General features: G+C 36.4%; 1 protein-coding gene across 10 annotated transcripts in view; it reads left to right on the top strand.

Moving 5' to 3' along the window:
* The first annotated feature begins 7,285 nt into the window (after positions 1–7,285).
* The window catches only part of ICA1L (islet cell autoantigen 1 like), an 84,940-nt gene continuing 65,860 nt past the window's right edge, over positions 7,286–26,365 (top strand). Inside the window, exons 1-3 of one of the 10 annotated variants that reach the window (XM_019635758.1) lie at positions 7,871–8,105; positions 9,799–9,865; positions 17,428–17,565. In XM_019635758.1, coding sequence (XP_019491303.1) covers positions 17,540–17,565 — 26 coding nt within the window. In that variant the 5' untranslated portion in view covers positions 7,871–8,105; positions 9,799–9,865; positions 17,428–17,539. Of the gene's footprint in view, positions 7,741–7,870; positions 8,171–9,798; positions 9,866–16,400; positions 16,498–17,427; positions 17,566–26,365 lie in introns of those variants that run through there. The other 9 variants (XM_019635765.1, XM_019635762.1, XM_019635764.1 and 6 more) reach the window with 9 other exon arrangements.

Here is a 26,365-nt window from a genome sequence, read left to right as displayed (position 1 = left end):
GAACCAGTCAGAAATAAAGACTACAATGACAGAAATCAAGAATACATTACAGGGAATCAACAGATTAGATGAAGCAGAGGATCAAATCAGTGATTTAGAAGATAAGGTAGCAGAAAACACCCAATCAGAACAGAAAAAAGAAAGAAGAACCCCCAAAATTGAGAGTTTAAGGGGCTTCTGGGACAACCTCAAACATACCAACAATCGTATTATAGGGTTAGCAGAAGAAGAGCGAGAGCAAGGAATTGAAAACCTACTTGAAGGTATAATGACAGTATAATCCCTAACCTGGCGGAGGAAATAGATTCACAAGTCCAGGGAGCACAGTGAGTCCCAAACAAGATGAACCCAAACAGGTACACTTCATAATTAAAATGCCAAAGGTTAAAGACAGAGAATCTTAAAAGCAGCAAGAGAAAAGCAGTTAGTTACCTACAAGGGAGCTCCCATAAGATGATCAGCTGATTTCTCAACAGAAACTTTGCAGGCCAGGGCTGGCCCAGTGGCACATTGGTTAAAAGCTGTCTTGGGACGCCAGCTTTGAGCAGCAGGGCCCCAGTTCGGATCCCATAATAGGGCCAGTGACACTGCGCCCTTTACAGCTAACATGGTGAACAATAGCTTGACCTGGAGCTGGGCTGCCGTGAGTCTCCGGCAACTGCGTAGGCTGCAGTGGGCTGCCGTGAGCTACAGTGAGTGGCTGGCAGCCAGCATGAGCAGCCGGCAGCTGGCGTGAGCTGCCAAGAGCCACCGTGAGCCGCTGCCCCATGGCTGGCAACCGATCTGCCTAACTCGGGAAGAGCGCAATGATCACAATACCAACATGGGCCAGCGAAGCCATGTCCTCCACAACTACCCTGAAGAACAAAGGACAGCAACTTGTTTGTTCCCCTTCCCCGATTCCCCAACACTGTTCCCCTCCCCGAATCCCTCAATAAAATCTTTAAAAAGAAAAGAAAAGAAAAGAAACTTTGCAGGCCAAAAAGGATTGACATAAAATATTCAATGTGATTAAAAGCAAGGATCACAACCAAAACTACTCTACCCAGTAAGGCTATCATTTAAAATTGAAGGACAGATAAAGAGCTTCCCAGACAAGAAAAAGCTAAAGGAGTTCATCACCACCAAATCAATATTACAAGAAATCTTAGAGGGACTTATTTAAGACAAAAAAAAATATATATATATATATATATATGAATAAAAATGATAAAAAATGGCAATAACCACATACCTATCAACAATTACTTTCAATGGAAATGGATTAAATGCTCCAATCAAAAGATAGGGGAGCTGAATGGATAAGAAAACAAGACCCTTACATATGTTGCTTACTACACACACAGGCTGAAAGTAAAGGGATAGAAAAGGATATTTCATAAAAATGGAAACAAACAAGCTGGAGTAGCAATACTTATACCACACAAAATAGACTTTAAAACAAAGACTACAGAGCTGGTGGAGTGGCTCAGTTGGTTAAGAGCTTACTTAAGAGTGCTAGCTCTGGGCAACAGGGTCGGTGGTTCGATTCCCACATGGGCCAGTAAGCTGCACCTGAGCTGAGCTGCTGCTGAGCTGCCAACAGGATGGCTCAGCTGGTGAGAGCACATGCCCCTAACAACAAAGTTGCCTGTTCGACTGGTGGGCTATGTCCACCGCAACTAAAGACTGAACTCGGCTTCTTGAGCTGAGCTGCCACCTGGGTGGCTCAGGGGATAGAGCACATGCTCTTAACAACAAGGCTGCCGGTTCAACTCCTCTATGGGATGGTGGCTACGCCCACCCGCAACTAACTGAACACAGCACCTTGAGCTGAGCGGTGTGACTGGACTTGGAGCTGAGCTTGCTGCACCCTCCACAACTAAGACTGAAGGACAACAACGTGGCTATTCCCTTCCCCCAATTCCCCAATTAAAAAAAAAAAGTACAAATTGGTTGTTACACAGTAGTCATGGGGATGGAGGGTATAGCATAAGGAATATAATCAATAATATTGTAATAACTATGTATGGTGTCAGATGGGTACTAGATCTATCGGGGTGATAGATGGGAGGGAGTTTGGGGACGGTAAAAAAGGTGAAGGGATTAAGAAGTACAAATTGGTACTTACAAAATAGCCATGGGGATGTAAAGCATAGGGAATATAATCAATAATATGGTAATAACTATGTATAGTGGGTACTAGTCAGGGGGATTACTTCCTAAATTATATAAATTGTCTAACCACTATGATGTACACCTGAAACTAATATTAATATAAAATAATATTGAATGTCAACTCTAACTGAAAAATTAAAAAGGGGGGAAGATAAAGAAGAATAAGAGGTTCGAAGTGCCAGATATAAAACAAATAAGTCTTGGGGATGTAATATACAACATAGAAATATAGTCAATAATATTGTGATAGCGTGATACAGTGTCAGATGGTTGCTGGACTTACCATGGCGATCACTTCTTTGACATAGAGAATATAATCAATAATGTGGTATAATAATAACTCTGTATAGTGCAGGTAGGCACTGTTGAATAACTGTGATGTATATCTGAAACTATTATAATTGTATATTAGCTATGTTTTAATAAACATTTTTTTAAAACCCAATAAAAAATAAATTGTACAGACCAAACAAAAAAAGCTACAATAGTATTTTAAGTGCAAAGAAGGATATAGAAAGGGAGTATAGAGAGGGGAGCAATTAGCTTTGTTGGGAGCAAGCTGGCTACCAAGAAAGGCATGATAGAAGAGGGACATTTGAGGCAGATTTGGACATATAATTGGTTGGGAAGGTGGAGATGCAGGTTATTTCCGGCAGAGGGAGCAGCATAGAAGCATCAGAAATGATAGAAATACTGTGAGGAAGGAAGTGTGGAGATTAATATTTCTTCATATGCCAAGAAGCTTAATTTTGTTTTCCTCTTTTAAATAAAGATGCCTTCCAGATCTAATCTAAGACATGATGATCTTTTATATTGGAAACTGAAAATAAAACCTGGCTGTGATGATTAGTAGGGTAGAATCTTTACCTACTATTTTTTTCTATAGAATGTAGGAAAACATTATAATGTTTCTATGAGTAGATGACCAATATTTGCTTTGTCATATCCTTTTCTTTTGAATTTAGAATGACTATTTTGGAATTATTGTCAACAATGCATAATATATTGGAATGTTTCCTAGCATTATCAGGGGGAAAAAACAAACAACAGTTTAAAATGATACAAAATCACATAATTGAACAAACAACCCTGTAAAACAAAACAAATGCAATCTGGGAATTTCTGATAACAGTAATATCTGCACACAAAACTTCTTTTGATATATTCTAATTTTGAAAAGCCAGTTGCTTATATAAAGAGAAATATTAACCTTTGATATATACTACCATAGCCCCTATTCTTAAAGGGAAAAATGTCATTTTAAGACAATGCTATGCAAGGAATATTCAATATCTTTTTTATTTAAAAAAGCCACTAATTGGAATCAGGTTTCATTAGACAAGTGATATTCAAACTTTGTTAATCAGAAACTGCCAGGTATAGAAACAAATGGAACTTTTAGTTGCTTTATACTGACATTTTTTTACTATCATAGATTTCTAGCATCAAACATATTAACAATGTTATTATTTAGTTGTATAAACCAGATATATCTTTAACTTAGTAGAAAGGTATTTTTGGTTTGTATATTTAATAGAATTAGATTGGCTGACTTTGTTCCAATATTAGTTTCACAGATTTGCAGGTTTGAGAAAGTAAATTATTTTCTGGCAGTATCTATTAAAATGGCAAAAACTATCCCACCATAACAATCCTCTGACATAGGTACTAAATAATCTGTATTTTAAAAAAGAGGAATATATATGTTAGAGAAGTCAAGTTGTTTGACCAGATTTCATGCAGCCAGTAAACACTATCAAGGTTTGAATTTGGATTTATCTGAGTCTAGAGCTCTGCCAATTCTTAAGTCATTGAAAACAAGAACATTGTTTTCATAAATATAAAGAATAGGTGTGAAAATTTTCATCTATATGAAAGAAAGGTTACATATAAATGTAAGTGGCATTTATTGGTACCAAATTACCATAATATGTTCAGCTTTGCATGTTTTTGCCTTTAAAATTAATTTTAGTATACCACTAAATGTATTAGCATAAATTATAAATGTATACTTTACAGATCCATTTCTGTATTTTCATATAGGAATTGTATATGAGCAAAAAAGGAACTTTAGAAATTATCCTGTTATTCATATCATTTGAATTATCATATTATTCATCTTATTAAAGGAAACCACAACCCAGACAGGTTAAATATCTAAAGTGAAGGTATCACAGCCAATTAGTGATCGAGATAGGAGGCATGCCTCTGAGTAATAAAAACTACAGAGAAATGATCTTGTTAGGTACAATCTGATATCAAGAAGTTTAGAAACATGTCAAACAATTCTATTTATAGTTAGTAAAAGTATAAAGAACATGCCTGGGACTTATTAATGAGGACGGGGCATTTAAATGTATAGACGCAAATCTGCGTCACCAGTCCACAATGTGTTAATACCAAATTCAATGGTTGTTTTAGAAAGTGGAAATACTTTTTTTTTTTGTATAACATTTCATATTTTAAAAAATCATTTTAATAATACTGTCTCTAATTTTAGTCTTACTTGAATAAACAAAACTGCAGTGTAGGGGAGAGAGCATGTTTAGCTTGCCATACATAATTAATAGTGTGGGCATCTGGAAAAGAGCTCTCCATACATAACCTCACTGATTGCCACTGACCTGTTGCTTCTGACTTCCTTGATAAGATCGGATTACAAAGAAAGTGGAACACCTTGAAGAAATGGAACTATTTCCATGACATCAGTTCAGTAGATTCCCTAATCCTTAATAAGAGTAAAACAGTACAAAAGGGTAAAATTCTTATTGTGTTTTCTAATATCAATTAAGATTTTATTTGGGAGATAAACCAGAGGTTTGTTTGACAGTACCAAAATAAAAGATCCTTCATTGCTCTCTAAGGACACTAGGCTTCCAGGTTGGGAATCCAGATTTGTGGAACCCCACATTCCAAGTCATCCAATGGTCTTCTAGTTAACTTGTAAAAGGCTACAGTGGAGGTAAACACTGTTTATACTAGGATAAATCTGTTAATATGTTGATAGAAATGTAAATAACATTTATAGAACTGTTTGTACTTCTAAGTGAAATTAAATCCATATAAAAGTATTTTAGGGCCGGCCGAGTGGCGCATTGGTTAAGAGCTGGCTTGGGATGCCAGAGGGCCCTGGTTCGGATCCCACATATGAGGGCCAGTGACACTGCCCTCTACAGCTAAGATGCTAGACAACAGCTCAATCTGGAGCTGGGCTGCTGTGTAGTCACCTGCAACGGCGTAGGCTGCAGCCCCTGCTGCAGTGGGTTGTTGTGGTCTACTGTGTAGCCAGCAGCCAGTGTGAGCAGCCAGCAGCCAGTGTGAGCGGCCGTCCAGAGGCCGGCGACTGATCTGCCTCACCCGGGAAGAGTGCAATGATGGTGCCAACTTGGGCCAGTGAAGCAACGTCCTCCACAACTAGACTGAAGAACAAAAGGACAGCAACTTGTCTGTTCCCCTTCCCCCAGTTCCCCTTCCCCCAATTCCCCAGTGCTGTTCCCATCCCCAATTCCCCAATAAAAATCTTTTTTTTAAAAAGTATTTTAGTGGTGTTAAAATTTTTTGTTTTCTAAAACATGTTATGAAACACTAAATTTTAACTATTGCAGCAGCCTCATTTGTTAAAGAATTAGTATAAGACATTTAAATATTTCCTTATCAATCCAACAGCTAAAGGAAGATTATTAATTTCATTCCACAAACATTTGTAGAAGGTTACCATGAGTAAGAAGACCTGATTCTTGCCCAGGAGGAGTTTCAGTATCTCCGCCTCATTTTCTGAAACCATTCCTATACTGCGCCCTCACCTGCACACTTAGTGACCTGTGAAGGAAAAGGGATTATGTATACATGCTACATTTTATAGTGGCTTGGAGACATTGTGTATCTTTTGGTAATTTTCCCAATTAAGTGAACAAAACCAAAAGATCTGGCCAAGAGTCACTACTCTGACTTCCTGGTGTTCCTTGGAGGGCCTTTCTTTGCTTCAGGTTGATCTGCAGAAGCTATTTGTTTAATATCCATTTTCTAAAATATCCCAAGAAACTTGCTATGGTGCATGGTAACATTTTGAAAGTCATTTTGCTTACCATTTATTCTTTGTGGAGAAAGGTGTTCAGTTCTTTTTAGAACCTAGTATATATTAGGCACTCTGTATAGAAATACATAAGGTTTTCATCTTGGAAGAGCTCAGCCTCTAATGAGGAACACCGGTAGGTAAATAATTACATGACAGCTATTGAGAGTAGAGGTATGCCCTTAGGAGGCACACCAAATTTCTCATGAGTGAATCAGGAAAGATCCGAGGAAGTACAACAATCATAGTTACCAAATGCTAATTATTTCCCTTTTAAGGATCCGGACTTTGAGCATCTAAGGAAAACTGTGGCTTCTTTAAAAAACAAAAAACAAAATTTTGCCTATTACTTCAGGTATTCTCCCATTCTTTGAAATCCCATGTATCTCAGGTTAAGAACTCCCTGGCCTAAAGACATAACAATATTTTCAGTCCAAATTAATTATGACGTATAAATAACCTACCCATTTTCCTATTCTAAAACTACCTTTTTTTTCAGGTTTTTAAGGTATGTACTTTGTAATAATCTAGAATCCCACCCCATCTTTACGTCTTTCATGATCTTCTAGACTTTAGTTATCACTTCAAGTGGAACCCTTTTTCTTTGCTAGCCTATACCTCATTGTTGTAATTAAGTAGTATTTTATCAAGTTTTAGGAAAGTTAATATTTTGAGTCACTTTAAAAAGCAAGCACTACGAACTTAAATTATTTTCCATCAGTCATGTAGTTTTTCCTTATTTCCATTTTTTTCCTGAGGTTTTTTGGCTCAAATTTTACCCTTTGCGCTTCAAGACTCCTTTATGACAACAAATAAGGTGTATTTGAGGTCAGTTATTAACAGTTGTTCATTTATTCCTCTTCAAAACTTTAACATGCGAGTTAAAGATAGCACGTAGCACGTGACCATTTCCCGCGCGCTGGCACTGGTACTGACACGCTCCCGAGGACTCAGGAATGACCGAGGCTCAGGAGCTTATAGCCCCGCAGGGTGGCGCTGAGGGCCCAGCAGGCGCAGCGGGGGCTCAGGGGCACCCGGGCTCAGAAACTCAGAAAAGGAAGCCGAGAGTTCCTTCCCCTTCACCGCGCCTCAGAGGTCTCACACTCAGTTCCTCACACGGATGGCCTGACTGGCTTGGTGCCTGTCATTTCGCTTCACTAAGTAAAGAGGAATTCGGCAGAGAAGGAAGAGAGAGGCGTCCAGGGATTACCGGGTCCCCGTCTGGCTGGGAGACAGTGAGTGGGGGGTGAACGCGGACGCCGGGGCGGAAGCGCCGAGAGCAGCGCGGCGTCCGCACGCGCCAGGCGGCCAAGTTTAAATCTCCCGCCGCGCACAGCCGGAGCCCGACACCTCGACGCACCGGTGCCGAGGGGCACGAGCTGCGGGAGCGGCCCGGCGTCGTCGCGGGGCTCGCGGGCGGCGGCGGCAGGAACGGGTGCCGGGGAGGACTTACGCGCGGCCGTGAGCGACCGAAGGCGACGGAGGACGCGCGCATCGCGACCGGCGTCGCGGTGAGCTTCTGCGGCCTCCCGTCGGCCCCTGTCGGTCCGGGGCAGCGGTCGGGCCGCGCCTTCCCGGGCCAGCCAGGGCGGCGGGGGCCAAACCCGTTTCCATGGCGACGCCCCAAGGTGGAGTCGCGGCGGGAGGCGTGCGCCACGCACGCACGCGGTCTCGTGGGGCCTCGCGGGCCTCCGCGGTTCCCTTGGGGACCCTGGCCCTGAGGCCTCCCTCCCGGATGAGGTCCTGGTCTGAGCTCCTCCGGGCAGACCGGGCCAGGACTGGGTTGTCATATGGCTGGGTCCTTTCTGGACGAAAGGAGCTTCCACCCACTCTCGTCCCGGTAGCGAACATGCGCAGCGGCCTGAGGCTGGTTTAGGTAATTTCTCTTAAAGGTGGATGGAGATCTTTCCATTAGAGGCAAATGCTCGCTACAGCCTTTAGGTGCTTTCCTTTTTCTGTGCTTATTTTTATGTCGTTATTTGGTAATGAGAATGCCTACTTTAGAAACTAAGTGGCAAGTGGTGAGTTATAATAAAACAAAACATAAGTAAATGTGCGGTTTGAGGCGAACTGCGGAGTGCACGAGCTCCGGAGGGGTTTCATGCACAATTCCTGCGGCCTGAAGCCGTGAACCCAGCCCGACCCACGGATTCGGCTGGTGGAGACGCGGATCATCTGGTCAGGTGCCCAGATGATGTCATTGGTCAGTTACCTGATGCTCTGAGAAAAGATGGAGAGAGGAAAAAAATCCATCCTGGCAACGAACCCGCGATGCTGTGGGTTTGCCAGTAGAGGGGGTGGGATTATTTTTCATGTATTAGGTCATTTTGATGTACAGAGCATAAAAGCTATTGTAAACTATGGGTCCCTGTGAAATAGCTTATTGAGAAGGTAACGTTTATCCATAGCTTCCGATTTTCTCTATTTATTGATGTATCTAACTCAGGCAACATGGGCAACATACTGTAAGGTGATATTTAATCATCACATCAATATTTATGGAGTAGCCACAGGTGCCTCTTCCTTTAGTAGGAATTAATTATACATATATTGACCAAATAAATATCTAATGGTATGTGTATATTTTTATACGACAACTTTTAATCATTTTATATTTGTTGCCGGTGCCTAATATACTCAGTTCTTTTGAATTCTTTTAAATTACTTTTAATTAAATTAATTCTTTTAAATTACTGTATTAAGAATGCAAAATGATTGTACATGTGCCATTGAAACAGTTAAAGACATTGTTCTAATTACCAGTAATTAAAATTGCCAGACAAATCATTGTAATTTTAGAGTTAGATGGGTGCTCAGAGATCAGCCGTCCGAAGTGCAAAAACTGCAAACATGAACCCAGTGGATAAACTAGGAAGTCACATTGTTATTAGAAATACGTATTAGAAAACCAGATTTATACCAGTGACTGAAATAGAACTAAATATTAAAAATTAAATATCAGATATAAAACATAATATATTGGTTTGTTCCACTGTGCTGTCAAACTTTTTTATTTCATTGTGTGTTACAACCTATATTTACATTTTTTTATATCTTTATAGTTTACCTTTTTTCAGTACTCACTGTGTCTCCTTTAAAATTTTATTCTTTTTATACTCTTTAACAACAACAGATGGGGATGAGGGAAAGACTTCAATAAATCTGTAACTGGAAATATTTCCTCATGTGAACTGGCTTTTGTTATTTCATAATATTCTTGTTCCCTTTTGCACTTCATCTCGACTTTTTAGTTTTGTCTCTTCATGTTATTTTTTATTGGTTGTACTAGACATTACAATATGCATCTTGTACTTGTTGCTGCCTATTTTCAAATATATTCTAGTTCATGAACAATGTAAGAATGTTACAATTTATGCCTCCAATTACCTTCTCACCTTTTGTGCTGTTATATTTTACTTCTATATATGCTGTATATTTATATTATTTTTAATTTCAAGAATCACTCTTGTAGTGAAATTTAAAGATGCATGTGTATATGCAATTTAAATTTTTTTCTTTGTATTTATCAATATGTTTACCTTTTTTTATTTCTCTCTTCCTTCCTATAGAACTGAGTATCTGTCTGATAGCATTCCCCTTCACCCTAAAGAATATTTAGAAAATTTTGTACTGCAGGTCTGTTTGATATAAATTCTTCCAGCTTTCATCTGTCTGAAATTTTATTTTGCTTTCATTTTTGAAGGACATTTTTATTGGATATAGAATTCTTGGCCAACTTTCCCCCCCCCCCCCCCAGGACATAAAAGATGCTGTTCTCTTGTTTTTTGCCCTCCATTATTTTGTTGAGCAGTTGTCTCCTCTTCCTGCTGTTCTACCAAATGAGAGCAGCCATAGGTCTCCTCAGTCCTAGGTAGGGCTAGTCACTTTCTGGATTTTAGTTCATTAGCTTTTTTTGCTTCCTCAGCTCTCTGATGGGCTTTAAGAAAACACATAATTTTGTAAATTATCTAGCTTATTCTCATTATTAGGACGGGAGTGATGTTCTTTTGTAACTTTCTGAAGTAGAAATGGAACATCAGTACAACACTGATTTAATTAGTATTGCTTTAAAATCTTATTTATTTATTTATTTATTTATGGAATTGGGGGAGGGGAAGTGTTGGGGAATTGGGGAGGGGAACCAGACAATTTGTTGTTCTTCAATCTTAGTTGTGGAGAGCACCAGTCACCATCTGGCTGCCCATCTCGTGGCCTCTAGGTTGAAGGTGCTGTGTTCAATCCTAGTTGCAGGTGGGTGTAGCCACCATCCCATGCAGTCGAACCAGCAGCTTTGTTAAAAGTGCACGCTCTATCCACTGAACCATCCAGGCGGCAGCTCAGCTCAAGGTGCTGAGTTCAGTCTTGGTTGCAGGTGGGCATAGCCCACCATCAAACAGGCAGTCTTGTTGTTAGGAGCACATGCTCTCACCAGCTGAGCCACCCTGCCACCTGTTGGCAGCTCAGCTCAGCTCAGCTCAGGCGCAGCATCACTGGCCCATGTGGGAATCGAACCAGCGGCCCTGTTGCTCAGAGCTCGGACTCTTAAGCTAACTCTTAACCAACTGAGCCACTCGGCCAGCCCTTAAAATCTCTTTATCACTCTTATTTTCCAGATTTTTTTCTGGTTATTCTTACATTTGTTTTCCCAATGAATTTTAGATTCAATTTATCTGTTTAAAAAGAATTGCAAACAACCTCTTGCTAATGATTTAGATTACACTGACTGCATAGATTAATTTAGAGAAATGACTCCTTTGAGTCTATTTTATTAGTGTTTTTAGTTTTCTTTGTATAAGTTTTTTGGTGTTGAATTTATTCCTAGTAATTGTAATGGGGATGAATTTTTTTCTTGCATTAGATTTTGTAAATCAATAGGAAAATGGCTCAATTTTATATATTAATTTTATAACCAGCTACCTTCTTAAAAGATCTTATTGCTTCTAATAGTTTCTCAATGAACTGTCTTAACTGTTTCAGGTATACTGTCACATCATATGTAAAATGATAATTTAGCCTCCTTCCTTTTGATTTTAATCCCCATTTCTTTTCTAAGTCCTACTGTATCATTTAGCACATTTACAACAATGCTTAATAGAATAATGGTGGCTTCCTTGATGTTGTTCCTCACCTTAATGGGAATGTTCTTGTTGTTTTACCATTAAGCAGTATGGTGACGTTTGAGTGTTAAGAGTGTGTGTGTGTGTGTGAGTTCGTTTTAATATATCAAGAATGGATGTTAAGTTTATTAAATATCTTTTAAGCATAAAAGATGAAAAATTTATCATATTTCTCGCTAACATTTTAAATGGTACGTTCTGGAATTTTGTCAAAAATTGTTTTCATCAAATTGTTCTTATTTTTACATTATGTACCTATTATTTTAGTAGCTATAACAATTCTGTTTTGTTTGTTATAATCACATTTAGATTGAATTAAATGCTCATTGCTAACCCTTTTCACCATTTCTCCATTTTATAAATTCTTGATTTTTAAATATATTTTAATTGTATTGCTTGTGGCTTCAAATAATTTTTGTTGTTGTTTTAGAGGGGTTTATGAGTGCTGTATTCCTGATTTTTTAATATCTGAGAAAAGCCTTTCTAGACACTCAGCCTTACTCAAACACTATATTTCATTAATCCTAAGAAGCACCTGTTCATATTTTCACATCTCTGAAATAATTTCTGAAATCTAAACTTTATATGTATCTGATTATGTATCTGACAACTGATGATTTTAAAGCATAGTTGACTTTGTAGCTTTTTCTTATATATAGATACATAAAATAATTATGCACCTTTCAAATGATGGTGTTTTCAATTGATGAAATATAGTAAGATAAGTGCAAATTATTACTTAAAAATTTTTTTATCTATGAGGTTGGAAAAGATCAGAAAATTTAATAACACAATGTGTTGGTGAATTGTAGTGAACAAGCACTTTTTTATATTACTAGTAGGCATAAAAATTGGTCAAATCTCTGTGGAGGACAATTGAGCAAAATGAAAAAATTTTTAAATGCATATACCTTTTGATTCAGGCATTATACTTCCAGAAATTTATCTTATAGGTATACTTGCGTGTATTTTAAATAATACATATATGTTTATTCATTTCAGCATAGTTTGAAATAATACAACTCTGGAAACAATTTAAATATCATTCAATAATAGACAAATTAAATGAATTACAGTACATCCATACAATGGAATGTTGTATATCCATTAAATTACATTCCAGCTAAGTAGAAAATTCCATGTAATATTCTTTTTCCCTTAGCACTGTTCAGAGTACTCACTTTTATCCATTATCTGATGTTGCTGAGGAGATGTCTGAGTCTAGCATACATCATTTAATTTGTAGGTGGCCCTGTTTTTTCTGTCTAGATGCTAATAGCATTTTTATTTATCCTTAAAATTCAGCAACATTCCATAATATATCTTAAGTCTTAATCATTTTTTATTAATTTCTTCTGGAACATGATAAGCCTATTCAGTTTTCAGCTTTATATCCTTGGATATTTGGGCTGTTTTATATGTCTGTCTCTCTGTTCAACACTATTATGATAGATCTCAATAGTTTGTCTACCAAACCAATCATCTTTGTTCTGTCTAACCACTTTGTTCAAATCTAGCTACCTTTATCTTGTAATCTTCATTCTGAATGTTTTCCCAAGCTTGTCATGCATGTTATTAATTTGGTTTTCTGAAGTATCTATTCTACTTGGAGTTATTTCTAATGTGGTTTCAAGTTCTATCAAATTTTTTTCTCTTCCTTTTTCTTTTATCTTTTGCTTCCTTCAGCTCTTTTTTTAAATCTGTTTTATGGAGTTATGTTTTATGTATATGTATGCAGAGCAGTTTTTCTTTATTTTATGAAGTAGTTCTTCAACTGTATATGTATTTTCTTTTTCACATTATGGCCCCTCCTTCTTATGTTCTTGCAGTGCTACTTTTTTTCATGTTATTTATTTTTCATGTTATTTATTGTTGAAAAGGGCTGCTCTTTGCCCAAGAATGGTATAAGTAGAGTCTTCTCAACCCCCTCCCATTGGCCATTGGAATAACTGCTTTAGAGGCTGAGATAGGGGACTGGATACATTATCATGATCTCTCTTCAATTCGCTGCTTGATGGCACAGTTTTCATATGCTGTCTCTAAAACAGTTTTTCACAAATATGTATGTTAGCCATTGATTCCAGAGGCAGCTCTTACAGTCTGCTTTAGTCTATTGTGCAAGGTTGATTACAAGCTTGCTGTTTCTATTTCTCTACAGCCATGACTCACCTCTCAGGAAGGAAAATAAAAAATGTTCTGGCCACTGTAGGTTTTAGGGAGCCCAATACATAATACTTCTCACCGTTTTTGTTCTCACCTGAGATTGGAACCAATTCAGATGTAGTCAGAAGAGCTAGGCAGATGGAGATTGAATATCAACCTTATTATTGAGAGCTGTTGGAGGATATGTATCATCATGATACTTTCTTCAATAGTTTTCTTTGCTATCCTTTAACAGGGAGATAGGCACCCTCCACAAGTGGAGTGCTGTCTACTTCTTCCAGAAGTCTGGTGGTTATGCCTTTAAAGACTCAAGTTAGTGATTAATTATTGGAATTGTTCAGGACCCACTCAATTTATTAAAACCAGATCTACTTAATATTATAAGAAATATACGTATGTCAGATTTGGATATCCTCTTTTAATATGATGCACATTTCATTGTATTTGACATTTATTCATTGGAGTCAGTACTGAGAGATGTGGCCATTTTGCACAGGAGTTTCCATCTCTAATTTTGGTCATAGTTTGGTCAGCGAAGGGAATTATGCAAACATGCAGTTATTCCCTCATCTTTTCCAGAAGCTGTTAACATTTTTAATCATTCTTCAACTGACAGGTGAACATAGTTTTCTTTCATTTGTTTCATTCTTGCATCTTTAGTCACAAAAGAGATTAAATAACATTTTTGTGTATTCATTGGACTTTTGAAGTTCTTTTGTAAATTGCCTATTCTTGTATTGTCCTAATTTTTCAGTTGGTGAGTTTGTATTTTCACTATTTAGTTATGAGTTCTCTAATGTAAAAATATTACATTTTCTTCTTCATATCTTACCTTTCCCAGTTATTTCCTTTCAAAGTTGTCTATGGTTCATTTTGTTATATAAATTTACAGTTTGTGTGCTCTTCTACATGATTTCTGTGCCTGGTATCACATTTAAAGGTTTCTGACTCCAGATTTATAAAACATTCATCTGTATTTTCACATGGTATTGTTATAAGGTTTTAACATTTAAATTTTAAACCATCCTTATATTAACTAAAAAATACTTTTTCAGATAGATGGTTAATTGTCCCAACAATATTTATTGAATAAAATATCCCTTTCCTACTGATTTGAAATGCTACATTGATTGTAGTGAGCTGAATGGGACCCCAAAATAAAACAGGTCCTAATTCCTGGAATCAGTGAATGTTACCTCATATGTTAAAGTTTTTGCAGATGTGATTAAGGATCTCGATATGAGATTATTCTGGATCACCTGGGAGGGTCCTAAATGCCATTATAAGTGTCTTTGGTTTGAGAGAGGGAGAAGGAGATTAAACACATACACACAGAAGGCAATGTGAAGACTGGCAGAGATGGGAGTTATGTTGCCATTAGCCAATGTCTACCAGCAGCCACCACACGCTGGAAGAAGGAAGGAAGTACAGTAATACCTTGGTTTGCAAGCATAATGTGTTCTGGAAACAAACTACTCGTATTGCAAGACATTGCTCGTTTACCTTGTTAAAATGTATTATAAATGTTTGCTCATCTTGCGGAACACTCGCAAACCAAGTTACTCGCAATCCATGGTTTTACTATATTCTCCCCTAGAGCCTCCCAGAGGGTGCATCCCTGCCTGTAGCTTGATTTCAGACTTCTGGCCTCCAGAACTGTGAGAGAATAAATTTCTATTGTTTTAAACCAAGTTTGTTGTAATTTGTTACAGCAGCCATAGGAAGTTAATGCATTTTTTAAAAAGATTTTATTGGGGAATTAATTAGGGGATGGGAACAGCGCAGGGGAATTGGGAGAAGGGCTCAGACAAATTGCTGTCCTTTTGTTCTTCAGTCTAGTTGTGGAGGACGTTGCTTCACTGGCCCAAGTTGGCACCATCATTGCACTCTTCCCGGGCGAGGCAGATCAGTCGCCGGCCTCTGGAGGGCCGCTCACGGCCACTGCTGGCCACACACGGTAGCTTATGGCAGCCCACTGCAGCAGAGGACTGCAGCCTACACCATCGCCGGTGACCCACAGCAGCCCAGCCCCAAGTCGAGCTGCCGTTCACCATCTTAGCCGCAGAGGGCAGTGTCACTGGCCCTCATATGTGGGATCTGAACCGGGGCCTTCTGACATCCCAAGCGAGTTCTTAACCAACACGCCATTCGGCTGGCCCAAGGAAGTTAATGCATTTTATATATTACATTCTTTTATATTTTTTGGTCTTTGTGGATTTTTTTGTTTGTTTTACTGCTCTCTGTTTTGGTGTCAGTACCATTCTGTTTTAATTAGTAAGGTTCACAATCAATTTTAATTTTATTTTATTAAAGTACATATACATAACTTTTGAAAGTCCAATTTTAAAGGGTTATAATGTATACAGGCAGTCCTCTCAGTCCTGCCTCAACTCCAATCTACAGTGGCACCAACCTTCAAGCCTTCTGCTCCTTGGGTATTTTCTGCCGCACTTCTAAATCATATGTTTATATGCTGCTTTTTTGATTCATTAATTTAAGGCCTTATCTACTTACTTCCCATATGGTAGATGAGGACTTAGCTATCACTCACTGCCACTATCTCCACTTGTCCTCCCTCAATATAGCTATATTACAATTTTTATTAAATCAAGTGTTTACATTACTGTGAACTATTAGTATTACGTATTGACACAACTCAGTCAATAGTGCCCTATAACCGTTCCTCCTTTTTTGAATATCCTTTTCCTTCATTTTTATTGGAGTTAGTAATGGCTTTTTTATCTACCTAATTTTCTGAATACCTTTGATTTTTTTTCTGATTGCTCTAACATTTCTGCTATATGACTTTAATACACTCAAACATATCAGTTATGTTTAATAAAGATCTCTTTTCCAGAGTCCTTCATCTTCTGCTTGAATACGGGCTGCTTGTTCTATGCAGCTGTCATCTTGGGCCTTCCCTCCATTGCTCTTCTGGGTTGGATATTGGTCTTCCATCTTGTAGTGCTGCTTTTGAGAAATTTGCTGGTATTCTGACCCCCAATGCTTTATATGTGACCTTTTTTTCCTCTCTTAAAACTTTCAGGATCTTTTTATGTCTGATTGCTTAATCACAATGATGCATTTTGGAGTAAATCTCTTTTTGTATGGAGATTTGTGTCCTTCAGTTATAGGAAAATTCTTAAATTATTTCTTCCTGTAAGCAATCTTTAGAATACTCTTTAGTCAAATATTGGACTTTTTGGACAGTCTTTTATTTTATGGTTCTACTTTCTGAGATATTTTATTTTTCAACACTTATTAAATTTTTAAAAATTTCAGCTATCCTATTTTTTGCCCAAGGGTTATTTCTTATTCTTTTATTATTCCTTTCTAAGTGGTAATCTGTTGTTTGTTTGCTTGTTTCTTTGTTGTTGTTGTTTTTTTTAATGGAAGCAGTGTCTTTACTTATCTCTCTGAGAAAATTAATTAGAGAGTTATGTTTTGTTTTGTTTTGCTACCTACCTTGTCTTTGCTTCCTTTTGGCTTTTTCTTCTATTTGTTGGTTTAAGTCAGAGATCTCTTTTGATGGAGACTTTCCTCAGATATCAGGGGATCTTTGACTCTCCATTTATATTTAAGAATAAGACTATATAACAAAGCTAATTGGAATCTTTGTATGTATGAGTGAGCTTATCAACTGGTGAGTGTTGCCCTAGTGTGAATAGCATAGACTCATCCTTTTAGAATGTTCAAATGACATTACTCCTTTTCTCTGGAGTTTATTTTTTCCAGAGAAAAGAATGTTCCAGTCTTTCCTGAGGAGTGGAGGTGTGTGTGTGTGTGTGTGTGTGTGTGTGTGTGTGTGTGTGTGTGTGAATGTGAATGCTTTGCTAATGGTGAACAAGGAAGGGGAAAAGAGCTAGACATTCAACGATTCAGTATGTATTAACTTTCACTTAATCATTTTGTTTTCAGGCCAAGCCCTGTGCTTTGTTGGTGTGCCCAAGTCCAAAGCTTTCCTGGTTAGATTTCAACTTCCATTGAGTGACACGGATTAGGGAGGGGCCTCAGGGTCCAGGAGACTTCAATGAATCCTCCTTCCACTTCCAAATGGTGAGTCTTTCATATTCTGAGGGGTAATTACTCACTTCCTATTAGCATGTCTCTGTTAGTATCTTACAAGTATCTTAAGTTATTACTTTCTCTGTCTTCCAAAAATTTATTGAAGTCTCTCATCTGCTTTTGACAGTATACTTATTCTCTATACTTATGAATTAATAGATTACTTCTTTATTTTATACCTTTACTATTACTTTAGTGGGTTTGGGAAGGAAAAGCAGATATAAGTGCATGTGTTCATTCTGCATTTTTAACTGGGCACCTTTACAATGTATTTTAATATCTGAAAGAGCAAGTTCTTTCTTTTCCAGGTTATTCTCAATATTGAGCTTTAAAATTATTATGTCAATCAAATAAAAAGAATTTCGAATTTTAAAAATTTAGGGGTGGCTGGTTAGCTCAGTTGGTTAGAATGCAGACTCATAACACCAAGGTTGCCAGTTTGATCCCCACATGGGCCACTGAGTTGTGCTCTCCACAACTGGATTGAAACAACTATTTGACTTGGAGCTGATGGATCCTGGGAAAACACACTGTTCCCCAATAAAAAAAATTTTATATACTATATTTTATAAGCTATAGGTAATAATTAAAATAATCTCTTATACTTGTATACAATTTTATATTTTTCAAAGCCGTTTTGCATGTATTATCTCATTTGATCCTCATATGAGCAGTTCTGCACTTGGGTACATTCTGCATAGCATAAGATTGGGAGGAGAGGTGTTGGCCTGGAATTTACAATAAAGTTGGAAATATAATTTTAAAGTTTCATAAGGGATTAGCTTTAATATCATTTTAACATAACTTAGTGTTTGACACTTTAAACTATCAAAAACATTTGAAATACAGTTTTCTGCCATTCTTTCAAAATAATAAAATATTTTCTTCACTAGTACACATCCTCTTCTCAATATATTGTTTATATTTTGAATGGTCTTTTTTATTTACCAACACTTTTCAAGTCTTATTTTCTAATAATCAGCTTTAAATGCTACCCATATGTTCTTTATGAAATGATATGATGAAAGTGGTATAAGTAAATTAATTATATCTCTATAGTAAGTTCTTAAATCTGTCAGAAAGTCGGAAAAGTAGATAATAATCCTAAACCATAAAATTTTTGTAAAATAAGATCTAATTAGTCTTTTTTATGTGGCCTCTTCTTTACAAACTAAAATTATGCTGACTACTAAAATTATAGACTACTTACATAAAAATAATTCTTACTGTAACTAGAAATTCAAATGTAGTTTGTAATAGAGGCTTTGTCAATTTTGTTAATGATCCATCTCTCTTGCTTTCATTCTTATAAGCAACACCCTCTTTTTATGTACCTAATTCTTGGAAACCTGTAGTTAAAATTAGGAAATTAATATTGTATATGTAAGTTAACTCACTGTAAAACAGGAGACAACTTTTAATCACCCTTTTCCACCTTTAAAACGGTGTCTGGATGTGTGCTAAGTATCAAAATGTTCTTAATGTATTTATATCCTTGAGAAATTTCTGTTAATTTTATAGAGCCTCAGCAGTCTCAAATAAAACTGGAATAATAAAATCTGCCATTTCTAGCTTTCAGGGTTCTCATTAGGATCAAAAGAGATAAAATGTGTAAAAATGTTTTTTAAATTGTTAAGGGTTCGACAAATATAATGATTATTATTTTAGTAAGTAGTAGTACTAAGATTATTGGGAACTTTTAAATATTTTAAGCTGTCTCTAAGACTTTACCTTTTATATAAATTTGAATTCTTTTTGAAAAATGATTAAGCTCTAGTCCTTTTGTAAGAATAATGGAATGAGGTGGTAACTCTGTGGGCAACTTACCTGCTTAGTATGAGATTTTGGGGTGTATGATGGAATGGAGGTAATTGCTGTAGTCTTACTTTTTTTTTTTTAAAGATTTTATTGGGGAATTGAGGGAGGGGAACAGCACTGGGGAATCGGGGGAGGGGGAACAGACAAGTTGCAGTCCTTTTGTTCTTCAGTCTAGTTGTGGAGGTCTTTGCTTCACTGGCCCATGTTGGTATTATCATTGCGCTCTTCCTGGGTGAGGCAGATGGGTCACCGGCCTCTGGACAGCTGCTCACGGCGGCTCTTGGCAGCTGCCGGCTGTTGACACTGGCTGCTGGCCAGTCGCAGTAGCTCATGGCAGCCCACTGCAGCCCCACTGCAGCCTACACCGTCGCTGGTGACTCACGGCAGCCGAGCTCCAGGTCGAGCTGTTGTTCACCATCTTAGCTGTAGAGGGCAGTGTCACTGGCCCTCATGTGGGATCTGAACCAGGGTCCTGCTGCTTAGAGCTGGCGTCCCAAGCCAGCTCTTAATCAATGCACCACTCAGCCAGCCCCTAGTCTTACTATTTTAGATAAACACAGTTTTGCATTTAATTTAATTTTATCTGATCAGTGTCCTATTGGTGTATAATGCAGTGCCAAGTGAAGCATCCAGAACAAAACTGGCATTTAATATATGCATAGAACTGACTTTCTTATTGGGGCTATTTGAAAATTTCAGCTAATTAGTTCTGCACTACTTCATGTCTCAGTGTACTTATAAATTTCAACTACTCTAGTCCTGTAATGGTTCCAGTATCTCAGTAAACAAATAACAGTTAAGGTCACCTATCTTACAGGATTCATTTTTATAACCAGGATATGATTCTAGTCTAATATTAAAGCTGGTGCTTTATATAATATATCCTTTAGTGCAGTGTGAGGACACATTCTCAACATGTGACTTGATAGTTTGTCTTTCATATAAGTAGCCCCTAATAATTTCAGCAAGCTTCAGTTTATTTCATCCAGAAAGGGGACATACAAAAGATCCTGTAACATAATATACTCATTGATTTGCCAGAGTAAAAACCATTCCTGAATTAATGGACAGTTGAAAGATTAGTCAGACAGTGCCTTTATATATACATATATATATATATATGTGTGTGTATATATATATATATATATATATATATATATATATACACACACATGTGTATACATATGTACATACATATGAACAAAGACTACTCAGTGTCTTATTACAAACAGTAAAGCTTAGAGAGACAACTGTTCAGACTATACTTTGACGACCATGGTCTGGATCAGAGATCCGTAAACTTTTTCTGTAAAAGGCCAGATAGTCAATAATTTTAGCTTTGTGGGCTATGCAATCTGCTCGATATACTCAACTCTGTTGTTGTAGCAAGAAAGCAGCCAAGGACTAATTTGCTAGCAGGCAAATCAGTCTAGATCCCTGAATTGAGTTGAGATGTGTTCTTGGTTTGGCAGATCATTTGCCCACAAAGCACTTTGTTCTGAGGTGAGTTAGATCACATAGTAAAGTTGTTTGAATTTTTTTTCTTAGGCTGAATCATATAAAATTGTTGAATTTGTAGGTCTGAATGGTCTATTGTTTGAAATTTCATATTGGTCAGTCAAAAAAAAAAGCTATTTGAAAACTATTTAATAAGCATACATAGTCTGTATTGCTAATGCCTCTGAATGGTGAATGATTTTCTGACAAATGAGGGTAAACAATATTCTAATCCCTTTATAGCACCTTTGTTGGGTGATGGAATTAATATAAGCTTTTCACTCTAACTCTATATAGAGTAGGTTTTCTCTATGTAATTGTTTAATATTCTCAGTCATGATTAAGATTTTTAAAATTCTTTTTTGGTCTCTCATTTTATGGAAGTCTCCATTTCTTTTGAACCATAATAGAAAGTTGAACTAGATAACCTCTGAAGTTCTTTTTAATTTCTTTCAATTATGTGATTTAAGTGTCTATTTCTAAGTGCTTTACATGTATTTTCTCATTTAATTCTTATTACAATCTACTTCATTATTCCTGTTTTACTGATGAGAAAACTAAAGGTCAGAGATTGATGTATCTCAAACAGCTACTAAATAGTAGAGCTATTAGCTTCCATATAGGCAATCTGACTAGAGACCTAAGCTTGGAACCTTCTTTATTACTACAGTTTACATTGCTTGTTAGATTATTTCTGTAAACTCAGATGTCCCTTATTTCAAACTCAGAATGTCATATATCAAATGCATAATGTTCTCACTTAGGTAGCTTCTTCTCCTAATTGTCTTTACTTTTCAGAGGCAAACCGTTAAGTCATTATTAAGCTAGTTCCAAGGAGCCTACCTTCATCTCTATTCTTATGCTGATATCCTTGGTCCAGACTCTTATTAGATCCCTCTAGAATATGGAAAGATTGTTCTGAACTTTCTGTTTAGTCTTTCTGCTGCTCAAAACTTTCATTGTCTCCACATTATCTACTAAAGTGTAGAGATGTGTACAATCAATCTGCCTTTCTTTTTATCAGCCAATATTTAGAATCCTTGCCTCGCACTATTACAATCCCTACTTTTCTTCAATATCTCACTCATGGTACCCACCACACCTAAATTCTAACCCTATTTCCGTTATTAAGTAGGTGTGAGATTGTTGGCAGGAGAGGGGAATAGGTGCTCCCTTACAAATAACATATATGTGATTTAATACATAGTCTTTGTAATAACTATTTTAAGTTCAGACAATTTTTAGTCAATTTTCAGATAAGTAAAATTGCTATATAAAAGTGTAAGTACTTGATATATATTTAACAATACATGAATGACTCAGTTTTGGATAAGGGCTTGCTAGTGTTGCATAGTAATAAAATATTAAAAAGATAAAACCAAAAAGGTATAACTGGGCTTCATAAACGAGTAAACATTATTTACAATAATAAAAGTTATACAAAAGCTAGTTAATACATGTTAATTGTAGTACATTTGGAAACTACAGAAAATTATCACTTATTCCACTGCAGAGACAATGTCTGTAGACATTTGGGAGTTTCCTATCAGTATTTTCCCTCAAAATTGAATGATTAACAAACTGATTTTTTGAGGAAATGCTGATTGTGTTTGTAAGAAGATTAATGGCTTGGGAACCACAGTAATCAGAAATAACTATAGTAATATTAAATATCAAACCCGTTTGTTGTAGTTCCTTAATTGCATCAAACAGTAATGTTATATTTAGTCAGAAGTCTTCACAGATTATTTTTCTCAAGGGGATTTCTGTGCTTCAGTTTGTACATTACCATCAGTCTGTTTTGCGTGCTTTTCAGGGATGTCACAGTAATGAGATGTCATAAGTACAGTGAGTACAGAACTACCTCTAAAGAGAATATTGATTTGTTTTATTTTAACATTTGTACTCTAAATCCAGGAGATAGCTAAAAATTTAAAAATGAATAAAGTGTTCCATGTAGTGACTATGCTCAAGTAAAAACAATGTACTCTTACTAGAAATAAAGATTTTTAGTTAAGATGGCATAGTAAAGTTTGTTCCAAACTCATAGTAATCACTAAACAAAATAAAGAAACAAACCCCAAAATATATATCTTGGCTAGATAAGAAGATAAACGTGAACCAGAAACAAAACAGAGAGACAAAGTGGTGAGTGGGGCTGAAATGGATGTATGGAGCTCTTACTATAAAAGTAGGCCCTGGCAGCTGGGAGTTCAGTTTTTGCAGGCTGGTAGAAAATAAAAGTGTTTCCAATACAGTGTTCCTTCAACTTGCTGATTGTATCAACAGTATTTCAGATATCAGAGGCCCTAAAATATCAGTATAATATACTGTAGAAGTGGGATCCTGAAGGTGAAGAGAAGACAACTCTATAACCACTAGATAAAGAGGAATAACCACAGAGAGGAAGAAGGAAAAAACTAAAGTTGCTGTACTCACAATGAGCCTACAAAATTAACAAACAAAATCAACATTTGGAATAATAATTCACTCCAGATAAAAATAATTTTGTGGAAAAGTCTAAGAATTCTATATATTTAGGGTGCAAAGAGAAAAATTATGGAATTATATCAATTAAAAAGGACAAGAAATTAGAATATGAACAAGAACCAATCAAAAATCTTAGAAATTAAGAAAGTAAGTTCGTTAAATTTCTGGGTTTTAAAAAAAGAAACTCAAAAGCTGGAATGAAGTTTAGAATGAACAGAGTTGAAAAGGGAATTCATAAATTGCAAGATCATACTGAGTAATTGATCCAAAATATAGCACAGAAAAACAGACACAAACATGAGCCATTAAGACATATAAAGAATAAAACCTAATAGAAGATTCAGATAAAATGAGATTAATGGCTGAAAAATATTTGAGGGGATAAGAGTTTAGAATTCTCTAGAACTAAAGGAAGACAGGAATTTCCAGAATGACAATACACACCACCTAAGCATTTTAGAGAACCTCAGGATATCAAGTTTAAGGGGAAAAGATTCAAAGAGAAAAAGAAAGCTTATTTGTATAGGAGGGACAGTTTGACTCCAGACTTCTCATTGACTACTATAGATGCCCTTAGATATGGGGATTTATTTTCAAAGAGTTAAGGAACATTGAGGAATGATTTGTAATAGAAACAACAAAACAAATACATACATAGCAACATACAGATCATGCCCCAAAAAATGTATACACATTTTAAGAAGGAAAAAACTGTATTGAAATTGTAATAGCCAATATATACCAATAACAAAAGATGAATCCAAGTTATGTGTATACATTTTTTTGACACCCCCAGTATATAGAACTTAAAAACAAAGGAGTAAGTGAAAAAAAAACAACACCAAAAATCAGAAATGAAACCTAAGGCACAAAATTATTTGATAAGATTAGAATATGTACATAACAACACGTTTTAGAAGAACACATTCAAATAAACAGATATACATGTAACACATTAGAATGATTTTGAGGAGAGGTGGAAATGAGGAAGAGGTTAAAAAGGAATGAATGTACAAGTAAATAAGAAATTTAACATAAGAAAATGAGTCTTGCATGGACCAATAATGATAGCTAAAAAAGGGAAAATTGTTGCCAATCTAGATTTTTATTTATGAATGAAGGCAAAATAGAGCTTCATAGATACCAAGACTAAGAGAATTTTGTATCTATAGGATTCACTAAAAGATCTAAAGAATGGACATTTGCAAGAGCAAAGAAAGGAAGTATAGGATATAAGAAATAATGGCGAGCTATCCTTCCTCGTCCCATATAGGGAAGCCTGCCATGATGCACTTACCTCTGATGGATTGGTGAATTTGTTTAGTCCTAATGCTCCGTTAGGACTGTTCAGTTCTCACACTAAGCTATTGGGTCGTCAGGAAAGTCATGACACATTTTTGCATTGAAAAACAGAAAAATACGTCATGACTTGCCCAACAACCCAATATATCCACAAACTGCCACTGTCAATAACAAAAACGGTAGTTTGGCCTCCAGCTACTACACCTTATACTATTTGTTTCTTAACTTGTTCAGACTAATGCAGTGAAAAGGGATGCCATTTATTGGGTCCCTGCAGAGACCCCAACATTTCATGTAATGGTGAGAACACTGAGAAATAAAACATGGAACTTGGTGTAGTAAAATATACAGATGGAAAGGCTTTTGGTGAGACTAGGAGGTATGCTATTTATAATAGCATCAATAAACGTAAAATACTTAGGATTAGATTATACAAAAGATGTGCAATACCTCTACATTAAAAACTCCAGAACATGCTGAGAGAAAGAATACCTAAATAAAGATGCATGCTATGTTCATTGATTGAGTCAATATTATTAAGATGTTAATCCTTCACAAATTGACCTGTAAATTCAATGCCATCCCAATCCCAGAAATCTACAAATAATAAAAAATATAAACAACCCAATTTAAAAATCAGCACAAGATTTACAAACACTTAACAATGGAGGATATACATACAAATTACTAATTAACACATGAAAAAGGACTCATCATCATCAGTCATCAGGAAAATTCCCATTAAAGCCACAAGGAAATACACTACACAATGACTGGAGTGGATAAAACTAAAAAGATTGCCAACATTGTTAATGAGGATATGGAACAATTAGAACTCTCATACATTGCTAATATATGAGAATGTAAATGGGAATGTAAATAGCAGTTTCTTATAAAGTTAAGCATATACCACCAATCCTTTGACAGAGAAAAATCCTATTTTATTTCTATTTCTATTATCCTATTTAATTTCTATTATAGGTCTTTATCCAAGAGAAATAAAAACATTTGTCCACAAAAAGACTTGTATAGGCATGTTCATAGCAACGTTATTTACCATAGTCTAAGGTGAAAACATACTATTACATTCATACAGTAAAGTACTGAATAGTAATCTATTCAGCAATAACAAAGAACTAACTAGAGAAGTAAAAACTAAGGTGAAAAAAATCAAAACAGTTATTACTTCTACTAGGCCAGGTGTTGGCTGGAATGGGATACAAGGGAACTTTCTGGGGAGTTTGAAATGTTCTATACCATAATATCCATTTGTCAAAAGTATACAGATAAAAATTGTACACTTCAATATATATAAATATTACCAGAAAGAACCATGTAATAATGATAATGATGATGGAATATGTTTTTATTGACTACTTCTTTTTTTTCTGGAGTATGGGTCACATTTTCCTATTCCTTTACATGCCTAGTGTTTTTTTGTTGTTGTTTTCTTTTGTTTTTAAAGATTTTTATTGGGGAATTGGGGGGATGGGAACAGTGCTGGGGAATTGGGGGAAGGGGGACAGACAAGTTGAAAGTCGTTTTGTTCTTCAGTCTAGTTGTGGAGGACGTTGCTTCACTGGCCCAACTTGGCACCATCATTGCGCTCTTCCCGGGTGAGGCACATCAGTCGCCGGCTTCTGGACGGCCACTCACCGTGGCTGCTGGCCGCTCACGCTGGCTG

This window comes from Hipposideros armiger, unplaced genomic scaffold (assembly GCF_001890085.2).
Source record: "Hipposideros armiger isolate ML-2016 unplaced genomic scaffold, ASM189008v1 scaffold_23, whole genome shotgun sequence".
NCBI classification, from domain to species: Eukaryota; Metazoa; Chordata; class Mammalia; order Chiroptera; family Hipposideridae; genus Hipposideros; species Hipposideros armiger.
This window is presented reverse-complemented; position numbering and strand designations above follow the sequence as displayed.